This window comes from Gymnoscopelus braueri (genome assembly GCF_963280865.1).
Source record: "Gymnoscopelus braueri genome assembly, chromosome: 3".
Classification (NCBI taxonomy): Eukaryota; Metazoa; Chordata; class Actinopteri; order Myctophiformes; family Myctophidae; genus Gymnoscopelus; species Gymnoscopelus braueri.
In genome coordinates, this window is record NC_137612.1 from 21,281,012 (window position 1) to 21,297,345 (window position 16,334).

Below are 16,334 nucleotides of genomic sequence, written 5' to 3' on the forward strand. Positions count from 1 at the left end.
ACAGAACTTGGACGACAGGGATGCGAAACAAACGAAATCCCAGACGTTTTTTAACATACATTCCAATGTTTATCTAAAGAATAGGATGTTGCTCATCATTGTAAATAATGGATAAACCAGACTGGAACGATCCTTACCGCCGACCAGCGCGCAGAACACAATGGATAGTGAGTACGCTGGCTTACCACTACGGTCTGGACCGGGGAGTGGAGAACGAGATCATAGTGTTGGCCACTGGACTGGATCAGTATCTACAGGAGATCTTTCACCACATGGACTGTCAAGGTGACGGTAAGATCCCCGTGGAGGACTTCAACGTTTTATGTGAAATCTTGGGATTAAACAAAGACTCGGATAACCCGGAGTGCGTCGGGATTTTAGACGACTTGCCGGACGAATTCACCTTCAGGCAATTCCACGCGAAACTGTGCGGATATTTCAGCACGAAAGCGGGGTGCCAGTACGAGAACGGCAGACTCCTGGTGGGGAAAGAGAGCGAACACATAGAGACCCAGATCCGCCTCAGAAGCCCCCTGAGGAGGAGAGAAAGGCTGCTCTCTGTGAGCTCCTCTCCCACCTCGGACAGACATGCCTCTGGCTGCACCCTGCACGGCTCCTGCACCAGAGAGTGCTACGAGGAGATAGTCGAGCTGGAGGAGGCAGAGGACCGAATGTCTAAACTAGAGGAAGAGAATGCAAGTCTGAGGGAATTAGTTGAGGACATGCGCGCTGCTCTGCAGAGTAGTGATGCCCGGTGCTTGGCACTGCAGGTGAGTCTGTCTGTGAGGTTTTTTGCATGAATGTTTATCATGATAAATAGGACGTTTTTTTCCTCTAACAATTCCATCAAGGTTTTCTATATGAAGCAGATATCGTTAGCCTCATAGCATAATTGCCCACGTCATATTTTTAAGGTTTTCAGGAAAGAAGAAATGAAAAATCACTATTTGCCTATTAAGTCATCTAGGTGACTTCAATCGTGATAAAACAAATCATTTTGCCTATGTCATATTTATCTTCCTTTATTTATTTCTGCCAACTCTACTCTCCTAAACACTGTTGATTCATCCTACCTTATTGCCTATGTTCTCAGCCTATCAGAATGCTTGTTACATTCAAAAATCTAAGTCATAAAGTTGACTTAAAATCACCTTCTGCTAGTAAGTCATTTTTGAATGTAACAAGCATTCTGATAGGCTGAGGATAAGGCACAATGCAGTGGTAGGAGAGTAGAGTACAGTCAGGCAGAAATGTCAATTTGGCCAAAACATTACGTAAGCAATTATGTTATGAGACTAACGATATGTTAATTAATTTTGAGATCTTATGTGGCCTGGTTTTCTGAGGCAAAATCTTACTTTCACATTTCTGCTTTCTACTTCAGGTAGGACTGTGGAAAAGCCACTCCACACATAAACCAGAGGGAGGCTGCTTTATCGCCCACCAGAAGCAAGCTGCCCAGAAAAGCATAAACTATTCCAGTGTGACAAGCAGCACCTATGGCGACCTGAAGAGCCTCCAGAGCATCATCCATGAGGTAGAGCTGCTGCGTGGCTCCACAGACCGTCAGATAGAGGAGGCCATGCTCTGCAATCAGAAACTGGAACAGGAACTGCAGAGCTCTAAAGAAGCCATGACGGCTCTGGAGGACTGCAACCGGGCTCTGAAGAGAGAGCAGGTGGTCATGCGGAGGAAGGTGGAGGAGGCCAGGCAGGCGGTGCTCAGTGGCCTGGGCAAAGTGAAGGAGCTGGAGGTGAAGGCCAGTCATGTGCCAATGCTCCAGAGGCACGTCTACCAGCTAGAGTCAGAGGTCCTCTACTACAGGTGAGACCGCACCGCAGACAGCACATATAATGAGTCATCATTACTGAAATAACAGTAATGACTGTGAGCTTAGTGGTTTAACTAGTCTTGACTGATAAAAACTAAATGCCGTGTTCTCACACAGATGGTGTTGCACCATCATGACATATTTGTGACTGTATAATTCCTGTGTAACAACATGACCGCTTAATGATTATTTCATCAAGATTGCAATGAGGTAGGTATTTCATTTCCACTAACATGGCTAACTTGTTAACCTACTTTCAGTCCAACCATAATTAGTTAGTTTGATGATCATCATGTCATGGTGATTAGTTTTATGGTGGCATTTTTTTTTTCAACTAATAAAATAACTAAATAAAAAATTTGTAAAGGTGTTTAGATCTTTCTCATTGATTTTAACACATTGATAGAAATAATTGTTGTTACTGCCCCAACAGTAAATATGCAAAATATCTTCTTTTCTTAATTATCCATTAGCGAGTCTTCATAGCCGATTCAAATTCAAAACAAGTGCATAGTGGTTGTGTACTGCAAGAGGAAGAGGGCGTCTTTTTGGCAACTTGCATTAGGCCTTTGTGGTTGGAGTCAACCATAATGAATAATAATACCTGCTCGACTCTCTATTTACTTCTGGCTCTATGCCTGGAAAACTCTGCCATGCCATTTATGAAGGTTTGATGTGGTCCTCTATTCTCATTTTCAGCCTTGTTTTGTTTGGGTTGGTTTAACAGGCATCGTGTGTGGCATGTTGGTGCTGTTTGGGTTCTGCTACTGTCTGGAACTATTCATTTTCACAGAGGCTCTGCTCTTCGGGCTGTAATTGGACGTTCAAAGTACAAAGTCATTGGTTTAATGTTTACCAATGGTGTCTCTTGTGCCTGCTCTAACCATATAATCAATGTCTGCAGGTTTGGCTGTTTTAGAGAGCAGACGTCTCTAAATGGCTGCGACATTGTGAATTGTGCTTTTTAGACTATAACCTTTAGTCATAAACTATAACTTTTAGTCAGACTTGACACTGCCATGCATATTCAGACAAAGGTCTGTCAATGAGATTAAACTCATTCCAAACCAGCAGATTCAAAATAACACATTTCGCAGACACGGCACCACTTCATCTGCTTAAAGTTACTAATCTATGCAGACTCTTTACGATGGCGCTAGCAAGTCTTTTCAATACCCGTCCAATCGTCCATTGATATCCTTAAGCCAAATAATTCAACATGACAAAGGGGTCTGACTTGTCAAGAGAGAGCTCCATTGAACGAGGACCTCAACAGACTGACCATTCCCATCAATCTCCACTCATTCCATTCACTCTGCCTCCAGTTCAACAATACCAGATAGACACCCCCATCCTATGGGCTATCCTAGCAACTAACCCTGGTGAATATTCCCACTAAAACCGTCCATGCTAAGCATTGTCACATTGGGGGCATTGTTAAAAAGAAATGTTTTGGTTCTATGTAAGTGCTTTAATATCACTAGCCGAAAAATAAATAAACAAACCTCTATGTTAGCAAGCCTTTTTACTGCGCTCGTAGTTTAAGCTAAAAAACAAATGGCATGCAAATTCCCCAACTGTAAGAAGACGAGGAGAAGGTTAGGCTGCAGAACTGGTATAAATAAAAATGCGTTTGATGCTGCTGCCAGGGACATGGGGACGCTTGGTCTGGACCCATTTGCTATTGTGTCATCCAACTGAAAGAAAAAAAAATCTTAACTGAAAAATAGAAAATACACAAGGAAATGTTTTCCTTACACACAGTATCATCTTACCGTACACACTGTGAGAGTGTAGAAGTGGACCTAAATGGTCAATTTAAGATGATTTTACTGTGCATTCCCTTGTTGTGTTTCTGTCTGAATCTTTTTCCACATCACAAGAGTCATAATTAAGCCAGACTGATATAATTTGAGTCAATTTTCCACCTACCCTGAAACTGAAATTACCTGCAAACTGAGTTACTTATTACTTTTAAGTAAGGGGGGAGGGGTAGCCTGGCATGCCAGACTAATATCACTGCGTAGATATCCGAGGGCTTTTTTTTGCACTGGCAGATTCGTCTGGTTTCCAGGCTAGGGGAGGGGGGGGCATTAATTATTTATTTTTACCCCCGGTGAAGACTACTGTGTTTAATAATGTTTTCAGACAGAAATAAGCCTATAACAAATGCACCGGAGGCAAATGAATGGACCACTGCTGCTAATCATTTTCACATTGGTTTGGATCATTTGTGATCCAAATGATCCAAAAATAGGGCCCAGGTAAAAACTTTTCTTTTAAATCAATTTGTGGATTTAAAATATTCTGTAGTTGTCAGAAGAGTCCAATGACCGAATGGACCAATTCCAATCATCTTTACACTCACTGACTATGTTATCTCTCCGGAGGCATTGAATGATAATGAGATCACCTTGGAGAGGCTCAGGCGACCCAATTATAGAGAGTCACTAGGTGGAATAGTATCCTCTAGTACATGGTCATCAATGTCTTCAGATCAATTTCTAACAACTTCAAACATCTTACTCTTTATAATTTTTTAGTATATGTTAAATCGTTTGGCTCTAGTTGAAAGCACGCAGTGGGGAGGATACTGGGACAGGGATGGTCAAGGGGGAAGGGAAAAAAGGTTGTGTGCCTGATTTGGGATTTGAACCCACAATGCTGTTAACACCTGACATAGTGTGTCATAATGAGGGGATCAACGGTACAAATATTTGAATTTTACAATATGTTGAATATTGATTCAATATAACAGGTGAGGCTAATTGTCTCCGCCAGGCCGAAAGGCATGGCGAGAGAGTATGTTTTCCACCCTGTCCGTCCGTCCGTGTGTCCGTGTGTCCTTGTGTCCGTGTGTCCGTGTGTCCGTCTGTGACCAGCTAATCTCCGCCACCGTTGGCTTGATCGCAGCGAAACTGTGCACACAGACTCCCTGGATGCCAATTCCGAACTTCTGCCCCAAATTTTTCACATGGGTCTTTTATAGCGCCACCAGGAGGCCGATTTGTGCAAAACATATTTTTTGACAGTACTCCTACAGATTTTGTCCAAAAATCTCGCAAATCGGTACACAGTATCTCTATAGTCATTAAACGAAACGGGTCTTTCAGATTTTTCATATTCCATCCTGATTGGCTAAAAATGGCTTCCAAAGTTTGCAGGAGTGCTTTGTTTTCAACAAAATGCCTCAAATCATGAACACAGCATGCAATCTCCGTGAAATTTTGCACGCATATTTCCACTATGCCGAGGAAGAAATGCCACTTGAATTTCAAATCAGCCTCATGGTGGCGCTATAACAGGCCAATTCGTGTTTTTACCTATAACTGCACCGATCTGTGTAAAACTTTGTATGCGCACTCCCTAGAGGTCAAGGAAAAACCTTTGCCATTTTTTACATTTGCCTTTTATAGCGCCACCAGGAGGCCGACTTAAGTAAAACAATTTTTTTTATATTACTTCTTCCGATTTTATCCAAATTTCACGCAAATCGGTACACATGATCTCCATAGTCATGTGATCAAGACGAATGTGTTTTGATTTTTCATATTCCATCCTCATTGGCTAAGATTGACATCTAAAGTTTGCAGTAGTGGCTTGTTTTGAACAAAATTCCGCAAATCATGAACGCACCGTCCGATTGCGGTCAAACTTTGCACGCACATTCACACTATGTTAAGGAACAAATGCCACCCTTTTAACATTGGCCTGTTATAGCGCCACCAGCAGGTCTAATTTAGCAATTTTTTTTTGCACAAAATGCCTCAAACCATGAATGCTGTGTCCGATTGCCGTGCAAGGCCTAAGAACAAATGTAACCCTTTAAACATTGGCCTATTATAGCGCCACCAGGAGGCCACAATAACCTACCTGACCTGGCGGAGACCTGTGCTCCGAGGAGCACTTTTTCTAGTTCATAATATTTTCTCTCTCAAATTTTTTTTTCAACCTTTTCCATTGAAATTACACCATGTTTTTCAAGTGAAAATGCCAAAAGTGTGGAGCATTACCATTAAAAACAGAGTAGTCAACTGCCTTTTTGAAGGGGTCCAACTAAATCAGTCACTGTAACCTATAGAGATCTGTAGGCTAGAACTCTAAACAATGGCGGGGAGGGGGCACAGCGAGAGGAACAAAAAGAGTCAAGGGGGAGGAAAGTGTACCATCTGGAGGAAGAGGCAAACACTCAACTGTTTGTTCATGAAATGACAGAGTTTTCCTCAGTTCACAAGAGAGGAACAGGCTCATTCATCTTTCCATCTTCTTTTTGTGTTTTTGTGAATAGGCTGAAGTGGAAATCCAAAATTGGCATTAGACATTGTACAAACAAATCTTTACAGCCCTTTGTCAGTTGTCTTTTGTTTGGTGTTGTCTCACTCGATTCTGCATTTCTCTTCTAATATGGCCCAGATATTTCTAGTTTGAAGCACATGTTTCCTAAATGTGCGGATTCGAAACTCAATGTTCGTTTTAATGGCATCTACAAAGGCATCTACTATATGCTTATAACCTATGGCCCTCCGATCCTGGGCCCCAGGGGAGGCATAATCTCTCAGCCTTTTCATGGTCTCTGCGTGGCGCCTGAGCGAGGGGTTCGGGAGGGAGGCAGCAGACCATTTATCTGTCTCTATACGAGAGCTGCAGCATTGTGAGGAGCAGGTGCTGCCGCTGAATTCCTGCCCTTTGAATAATACGGGAAGGACGCACTCGAGGGAAGTCTGGGACCCAGGGCCTTACTGTTGTTCTTGAACTGCCTTCAAAAACCCACGCAGCCAACTGGGTTCATTTCCAGATTGGATGGCTGCCTTTGTCTCCCTCCCTCTAGTTAGGAAGTAGTCTTATACTCTGCCGACATCAGCAGTACTACATACACAGGATATCTTATAACCTCATGCCACCCACCCGTGTTGGAATTCTCCCCCTATGTTTTCTTCCACGTTTAATCCATCATTATGTTTTACTCTCTGACTTTATTTGCACCTTGCTGGGTGGGAAGAGCTTAAGTGTTTCTTAGCAAAAGTTATAGGTACTGCTTTCTGGATTAAAGCTTTGGCGCTTGCTAGTAGTCTTCGAATGAAACTTGCTCCTAGAGAGAGAGCGTGGTTTCCTGCACACTTTGCTTTATTTGTATCTGATTTGAACCCAGGAAGACTTCATTAATCATTGTCTGCTGTGTAAATACCACCCCCTCACCCGTTTCAGCCGCGCTGCAGGGCCCCCCGCATGCAGTCGACTTCCAAGTTCAAGCTCAGGTCTAACTACATGACCTCACGTTTAACCTCCGCTAAACAGGAGACTGTCATTGACCAATGACATCTGAAAGAGGAAACTGCTCTTTGGGGAGTATGGAGGAGGGTAATGTGGTAGGGGGATGCGGGGGATGGAAAGTTCACATCAACCCTGTGCTGTGATAAACACAGGAAGTACTCAGCGTGTCCTGACTCTTAAACATATGAACCCGAGCGTCCCTATTCTGGGGGCGAACATTCAGTGAAAATAGCAGATCTACAACCTTACAAGCTTGTGAGGTTGTAGATCAGCTATTTTCGGCGAACAGATTTGGTTTAGAGGGGAAAGAAAGTAGGGGGCCTATTATAGACCCCTGGCCCCTGGCGTCCCCGGTCAATGAAGTATGTAGGGTTTTAAGTGGTTAACCACAGCTCTAAAGAACTGGTTAATAAGGTAGAATACGGGATCATTTACTTTAGAAAGTACATAACTTAACACAGGAGTTTGCTTTTTTTGGGTAATGTTTTGCACATTGGATAAATTGCAAATGTGTAGCATCATAAAAATCATGGAATGTCAAGATGGGTGTGTGACACGTTTGGCAAGTATAAACCAGGCTAAGTTTACAGGTATATCCAAGCAGATTGAAGGACAGACGCTGCAGACAGTTCAGGAAATGTTAAATTATCTAGCTTAGCTATTCCAGGAATCCTAGGATAATGGCTAGACTACCCTAAAATCAGGACTTGGAAGGCAGTTTCCTATGCTTCGAAACCAGGGGTCTTCAACAGGGGGTCCGGGACCCCTAGGGGGTCCTCAGAGCTACTATAGGGGGTCCGCCAAATCTTTGTGTGATAGGATTTCGTTTTTTTACATTAACCACTTGAACCCTAGAATTCCTTTTCTGAGGGGAACATTAGCCAAAAATAGCCGATCTACAAGCTCTCAACGCCTCGCTGCGCGAGGCGTTGAGAGCTTGTAGATCGGCTATTTTTGGCAAAGAGGCTATAGGTGTTGTAGAGGGAAAAAAGAGCAGACTAAGTTGAAAAAAAAACTTTAATCTGAAACACAATTTTATACAATATAGAGTAGGGGGTCCCTGCTTCATCTCTCCCTCAGCTAGGGGGTCCTTGACCTGAAAACATTGAAGACCCCTGATCTAAACGGTTTTACATTTTCTTCACATAAAAATCAAGAACATCAAACGTATACCCTAAAATGCAACATTATTCAAATAACATGATCTGTTCTTTTATTTTCTTGGTCCAAATGTAATCTTAGCAAATTTATATAACGGCTCCTCACTGGGCGCTCGGGCGGCGCAGTGGCTAAAGTGCCTGCCCACCACCGCGGAAGCTGTGGGTTCAAATCCACCGTTTACAAACACAATTGGCCTGTGTTCGGGGGAGGGAAGCCGGGCGGTGAGGGTGATAATTGTCACTGCATGTAATCCTACGGGCTGGGGGCGGCACCTGTCAGCAGGGAGTGTTGGGCGGGAGGAGTAGCACGAAGGCTCCTCCCGGTGGGGGCTCCTCACTGGTAGGTGAGTCAGTAGGATACAACATCAGTGACAACACAGAAATGTGTGTGGGGAGGAATCAATTGGCATAACAACTAAATTGGGGAGTAAAAACCACAAAAAAAAAATAGAACTAACTTGTGCTACTGTATTATGTAGATATTGGTCTCTCTCTGTATTTGTTTGTCTTACAAAACCGATATACAGTACTGTAACTTCCCTTATAGTGTGCGCCAAGTTCATTATAACTGTTTTATACATTTTATAAGAACAAAATAAAATAACATGGAGACACTTGCAACAGTTGAATCTATTGATTGATTTAGCTGATGTTTTCTGTCACTTCACAAAACTAAATATCTTCTCTGGTTTTGGCTCTCCAAAGCCATTGATGCTGCTTTTCCATTAGTAGACTGTTTCAAACTTTGATCCCTGAGAGCACTGCACAGATTCTGTGACTGTCTGCTGGATCTCGTAGTGAAACCACTTTTCCATGATGTCTGGACTTCTTTCAGGTGTCCAGAGAGCCTTTTTCATGATGAGCATCATCCGCAAGCTCTGGCGCTCTGTGAACACATTGGATGGTTGAGTGAACCTCCTTAAAGGGATATTTCATTTTCAAACATGTATGGGGTCATTTTAACGTCTACTCAGGCTTTTGTGAGCACCCCAGAGTTGCTTGATTCAGTATTTAGATATTTGATGTTTTATCAGACCCCTTTTAGGAAGACCCCTTCCTATAGAAACCTCAACTTCAAACTCCATTTTAACCATGTTAGATTCAATGAAAACACACATCCTTGGTTCTGTTGACTGATATTGGCCTTCTAATGCTTGAGGGGGACGTGTTTCTTTTCAAATACTTTTTTCATTTATGTTTTCTTTTTTGAAAATGAAAAAAATTATAAAATAAAATAAATAAATGAAGAAAGCCATTGGAGTTTACAGAAGTAAAAAAGTGGGTGAAATTAGTTTTCGTGCATAGTTCCCATCATATTGTTATTTGTTTCCATAGAAAAAAGCAAGGGAAGAAGGAGGGGGGGGGGGGCAAGTGGGAAAGGAGATCAAACAAGAGAACAAAAAAAACCCAAACAAGTTATCTACATATTTACACAAGTACCTGAGATAAGATATAAAGGTGCGTGAGCATAGCAGCAGATGTATACTGTGCATAATATACTTATGGACGTTAGTTACTAAACAAGACTGAGAATACTTAGAATGTTTGACACCTGTATATACTGTAGGTATACCTGTGTATAGGTGTCCCAGAGATAAATCATATCAAATTGGGGTCCATGGCCTAATGCATATCAAACTGGAGGTCCTTGAAATTAAAAAGAGAACCGCTGCACTACAAGACCCATGCAACAGTTTCACTCCAACGTCTCTCAATTAAAGTGTAATTAGTTATACCAAGGCCAGCATGTGGGGAAAAAACTAAATGACTAGTTCATTCCTGAGTTGTCTCCACAGCAACTAACAAGGTGTGTGTGTGTGTGTGTGTGTGTGTGTGTGTGTGTGTGTGTGTGTGTGTGTGTGTGTGTGTGTGTGTGTGTGTGTGTGTGTGTGTGTGTGTTTTGCTGCGGGTATATACAAGTGCATGCACCTACAAGTATGGCATCTTTCTTCCAATTGCAGCTGTAGGTCCTCACAAGCCAGGTCCTCTGTTCCTCCACTGTGGCCCCCAGTAACTTAAACATGTCTCCGCCCTCTCTGATTGATTGCCTGAAACCAGGCTACACTTATTGACCTACACTACACTTTTTTTTTTTTTTTCCAGTTTTGTACAAAGACGCCTAGTACAGTGTACAGATGCAGAATAAAATGTCTTACTGCAGTATACCTCATGCTAGCAGGATATGAGCATGAGTGCTTCTTGACTGGACTTTTTTCTCTCTCTCTCTCTCTTTTCGAAAGACCCAGGCTGCTGAAAACTTTTTTTTAAACATTTTTTTTCTCCCCCCGGCAAGACATCATCATCTGGAAACACTTATTCTGTGATTTACGAAGGCCCCCTATCGGATTTCCCCCAACACAAAAGACCAGACGGCACAAGAAACCTAGAAAATTCAAACCATTACCAATGACAGATCTCCACAAACTGAGTCTCAGGTTTTCTTTTTTTTCTGTGACAAATGCTCAACTGTCTTAATTAGAAAAGAAAAACATAACGGATAGACGACTTTATTGTTTGTGCAACCTTTAAATCTGGAGATCACAGTAAAGTTAGGCTATGGAAAGAAGAGCTTTCAAAACATTTCACGTTCTCTCTGCTTCCATTGCAGTCCAACCAATGTCAGCCACTCGTGTTTTACTTCACAATGTACAGTATAAGCTAACTCCTACAAAACTACCACTGACCCACTTTACTGTGAAAATTGTTAAAGATGCTATGTCTGGTTTCAATTACCCCTCCCACATTTGGAGAACTGTATCACAGCCTTCTATAAAATTATCGTGGCGGTTGTAGATGTAGCTTAATATGCACTGCTTCATGTTACTTGATATGTTCTTTTTGATCTAGGGCCTAGATCAGTGGGCTTGGGTTGAGTGGTTCCCCTCTGGGCAAATTTAAGGAGCCCTTTAGGTGCATTCGCTTGGATGTCATCAGTTCATAATGTTGATAGACTTGTACAATATACAGTCGGAGAGAGAACATGCTGTCAGTCAGATAAACCCAAACTCCTCTCTTCTAGGTCAGCAGTGTCCAAACTACAACTCCCAAGCAGTGCCAGGGCGGAGCAGCATTTGAGTGGTACCAGCAGACCAGGCCAGCGGTGCTGCTTGGACCCCCAGCATGACAGACGTTCCCCCACGGGACGAGCAGAGACCACCCCAGACAAAAGTAAGAGCACGTCCTGTTAACAAAACGCTCAGCTCACTCTCTGAAAGCTATGCTACCTACTTTAGTCTCAAAACTGTGACTGTGACTTGATGATGGTATGACACTGATGATGATGATGATGATGATGATGATGATGATGTGGTGGTCAGTGGAGGATAGGGATGGGACGATGTGAAAAGTTCATGTCACGATTATTGTGACCAAAATAATTGCGATTTGCGATATTATCGCGATCAAAATATGCTCAAAACTCTTTTGTTAACCACCTCTTGAACCCCAGCATTCATAGTCTGGGGTGGAACGTTTGCCAAAAATAGCAGAAGCCCACAACGCGTCGCTTCGCGACGTGTTGTGAGCTTGTAGATCTGGCTATTTTTGGAAAATAGATTTATAGAGTGAAAAAAAGACTGTTTCAAGTACGTTCTTTACAGGTGCGTTTTACTAATTCTAGAGGGTTTAAGTGGTGCCGAATATGCAGCTCGGCAAAGGTGAATTGATCCCAGTGTATGACGGAGGACAATTTCACGATAACAAATTTAATCTCTGCTATACGATTATTGTGAGCGTTTTTTTATCACAATAAACGATAATAATGATTATCGTCCCATCCGTAGTGGAGGAGCAGCTGTTCCGCTCTGTGGAGGGCCAGGCAGCGTCCGACGAGGAGGATGACAAGTGGACGGGAGAGCAGCAGAGACAGGTGGATGAGGTGAAGAGAATCCTGACCAGGCTGTCCTGCTGTGGGGACCGGTAGGGCACAATCCTTCCTTTTGTCTCTTCACCACACAGTACACAGCCTTTAGTTCAATATTCTCTTGAATAAGTCTCTCTGTTCTCTGTCATTCCTGCTCCGTGCTTTTGAGACGATGCAAAGTGCACTCACATGTCTACCGGTCACAGTACAGATCAACTGAATTTTAGTCTGAAAGTACTGAATAGATAAATGCTACGTACGTAGCTACAAATGCAACGAGTCCAGATTTGAATTGACATCATGTAAAAATTGCACAATATTTTGTTTTGCTTTGAAATGTGACCTTGAACAGGTGTGATGACAAGGCCTTCAGGAAGCTGATGTCTCGTTTCGGAAGCTCGAGGAGCGAGGAGAGCCGCAGTGCCGTGGTGGAGCTCCTTGAGAGGGTGACCAGACTCAACAAACAACTGGAGCTGAAAGAGAGCCAGGCTGGAATAGACATGGACCAGGTACTGACCCGTCAGGGACCTCCACTAAACCAGAGTTGGGTTTACCGTGCTTTCTACGCCATGTTCTACTGAAAAGCCGGGTCTCTCCGGTCGATGTTTAGTCTTGCTTTGCTTTACCTCCCGAGTCGTTTTGAGGCTGTTTGTATGGTGTAAAATAAGATTAGAGAGGACTGGCGAAGGCTGTTATGAAAGTGGAGGGCTTCAAAGAGAAACCACAGTTCGTGGCACAGCCCTGCCGCCTCCAACCAACCAACCTTCCAGCAGCGGCTACAGAGTCTCACTGCGTGTGTGTGTGTGTGTGCGCGCATGTGCGTGCGTGAGTGCGCGCGTCCACAGCTGTTTCTCACTGGGGCTAACCACAGAAACACTCCCACTAGCTCCGCATGACACTTGGGAATATCATCAATTAAGCTCACCAATTGCAGCCAAGTACTGTAGTGTTTCCACAAGACAGGATCCGAATACAGGCAGATGGGGACTGTGACGTACTGCTTTCCCAAAGTGGGTCAGCCCCTCAGAAAGAACGGTTGAAACTAAACAAGACCATGACTGTGAGACTTTGTTTACATGCAGGATGTATGAGGTGAGATTTCTCCCCCTCTTAAGCACTGCATGACATAAAGCTGTGTGGCATGAGGGACTTTTGTCAAGTGACTACATAGTGAGGTCAGAACATTCCTTTGTCCCCGAACATTTAAAATACATTTAAGTTGTACATTTGCATTATATTGATGTGTGGAGTAGCCCTGCAGGGAAATGGCTAATTATCTGCATTTCTGTGGCTTTACAAGCGCTTTACAATGCACGTTACATTCACCCATTCACACACCAAATGGGCCACATTCACAAAGCTTGGTGTAATTTTCCTACTATACTTTAGCGTAGAGTTTAGTGTAAGTAAAGTCTGACGTGCGATTCATGAAAGGGGGTGTAGAGCCTTGATTTGTGTGGATCATAGGTGTATCAAATGAGGATGCCTGTTCGTAAATGAAAAGCGCGTGCCCGTGCACCTCATTTGCATTGTTCCACGAACCATTTAACACCATAAAAGGCAACCGTAAATATCCAACGTGAAGCCAAAAACTGCATCGCTTGTCAAAATGAACAGATCTGCCAACGACGACTTGTAGATCAGTGTATTTTGGCAAGCGAGTCCCTTGCGTGATAGATCAGCTGAACATTAAAAATTGCTCATGTGTAAATGAAAAGAAAAAAGTTACAAAGTTTAATATACAGGACAAAATAATAGGCTAATAAAGCATGGAAGGATATTATATAAACCTATTGGGCACATAAACTGTTGGGCACAAACATTTTATTTGAGGTTTAGCACTATTGTAATTGATTTTGCATGAAGAATAAGGCAGTCTAATATCAGCTACGCATGACTGATGAGGATGCTCCTGGTATGGAAACAGTAGTCCTGATGCTACCGTGTCTCATTCCTTCTATCAGCTACGCACGATTTGTGGCACACATGAGTGCCCAACAGTTGACGTGAGATTCGGTGCAGATCAGGGGTCTTCAACAGGGGGTCCTCAGAGTTACTATAGGGGGCCACCAAGTCTTTGTGTGAAAGGATATGTTTTTTTTACATTAACCACTTGAACCCTAGCATCCCTATTCTGAGGAGAACTTTAGCCAAAAATAGCAGATCTACAAGCACACAACGCCTCACGCGTGAGCTTGTACAGTAGATCTGCTATCAGACCAAGTACAGAGCCAACGGTCCAAGTTTACAAAGTATTGAAGGTTCAAGTGGTTAAATGTCTGAAAACACACATTTAACATGAATACAATGCATGGTGGGGGTCCCTGCTTCATCTCTCTCTCAGCTAGGGGGTCATTGGCCAGAAAAACGTTGAAGACCCTTGATGTAGAATAGATGATGCAAAAGATGAATCAAACTCTTTGTGGAAATGTGCGTATTTGTGCCTAGGTATAAATTCTGTGCGTACCCAAGCTTGGTGAATCAGGCCCATTGATGATGGCAGAAGCTACCATGCAAGGCACCAAACTGCTCATTGGGAGCTGTTAGGGCTTCACTGTCTTGCTCAGGACACTTCATCAACAGCCATCAGGGGTTGGAAATCGAACTGGGACCCTTACGGTTTCCAGACAGCTGCGCAACCTCCTGTGCCACTGCCATGCAGCGTGAAACTGTTGTATTTCTCTGTGTATTTTTATTGGCTCTTGTGCAGGCAAACAGTCTTCTTGATGCCTGTACTGTAAACAAACATTCACACAGATTTTGGAAAGCCACCAAAAAAGCATTGCACACACGCTTTGTGCGTGCAGGTTTGCGAGCGACTGTTCTCGGCCAAACCCGGCCACAGTGGGACGTCTGGTCCTCCTGTATAGTATAGTAGATGCATTTCAATGACAATGTGTGAGGACAAACTATAATCTTTTGGGCCAGAGCGGTGGGGAAAAACACTGCATGCGCGAGCGGAGGGTCTGTGCGCTGCCAGTGAGAATGGCTGCGTTCATTAACATGGATCGGAAGAAAAGCAGCGTCCGTGGCACCTGGTGGGTTTCATGCGTTAGGCTGTAGTTTGAATGGCTGCACTTTGCGTTTCAGATGAAGGACTCTCTAGTGCAGGAGCTACAACAGAAGGCGGAAGAGACAGAGATGCTTCAGATGGAGCTTCAGATGCTGGAGACGGAGAGGGTGCGTCTGTCTCTGGTTGAGGAGAAACTGCTGGATGTCCTTCAGCTCCTACAGCAGCTGAGAGATCTGGTCAGTCTCAGGGAATCAGTTAAACCCGATGTTGACCACTTTGGCTAAAGTCTGTCACAAACATGTGATTTCAGTATCGTTTTTATTTTTAATGTGCATTACTTTATAACTAGAGAATTTGGTAATATACTTTTTTACATCAAATTCCTATCATTTGCTGAGCACGTCTTCACATTTTTGTTTGACAGTGATCTGAGTTAGCTCCCTCTTATTTCAGAATGTCTCTCGGAGGTCTCTGGGGAAAATTCTGCTCAGCACTTTGGAGTCATGCAGCGACCCTCAACATGGTGAGTACTGTACAGCTGAGCTCACCACAGTGGTGCGGCTTTGAACAGCTGTCGACTTATACAACCAATAAAATCAATATTGGCTCTGTGAAACGATTACAATTGCTCTGCTAGCTGTAAAAGGGGAAAATTGAATTAAATTCTCATAGATTTGACTTTAATGAGATTCCCACAGAGCTCACATCTGCTACCTTTTTGTTTTTATTTTACAGGAAAAGCCCACATTCTCGAGGTGCTCAACGCTCTCTATCATGAACTAGGTGCCTGTGAGATGATGTCCTCTGGTGGCCCTCTTGAGCGCACATCCAGCCACCAGTCTCTCAATGCCCTGGTAATTTCCTGTTGAACAAGTCTGCCCCCTGCTGGGCCAAAGACGCTTCAGCACATCTGTCAAGACGCCAAGGGCTTCTATTGATCTGGAGGACAATGAACTGGCTACAACAATGGCCTCTGAAAAGGCCATTAGATAATGTATATATGTATAATTATACTGTAGCTCTTATATTCCTCAGGTTTCCGTGTCCATAAAATTACACATCATTGTCATCAGCTTAGAATGTTCTTATTAACCAAAGGTTTCCATTGAGAAAACATGTACCCCCACCCCCGGGCATTGACTGCACATTATACAAATGTTTTCTAAAGCGGTCACTAGTGTTATTGTGAACTTGTTT

At 43.3% G+C, this 16,334-nt stretch overlaps 1 protein-coding gene across 1 annotated transcript; it reads left to right on the forward strand.

Annotated features, from left to right (window-relative positions):
* On the forward strand, positions 1 to 16,023 carry efcc1 (EF-hand and coiled-coil domain containing 1). Its single transcript, XM_080425264.1, has 8 exons — positions 1 to 770; positions 1,385 to 1,824; positions 11,282 to 11,430; positions 12,045 to 12,180; positions 12,477 to 12,633; positions 15,215 to 15,373; positions 15,591 to 15,660; positions 15,873 to 16,023. Exons 1-8 carry the CDS (start codon positions 108 to 110, stop codon positions 16,004 to 16,006), a joined length of 1,908 nt encoding a protein of 635 aa, XP_080281390.1. The 5' UTR covers positions 1 to 107; the 3' UTR covers positions 16,007 to 16,023.
* The last annotated feature ends 311 nt before the right edge of the window (positions 16,024 to 16,334 follow it).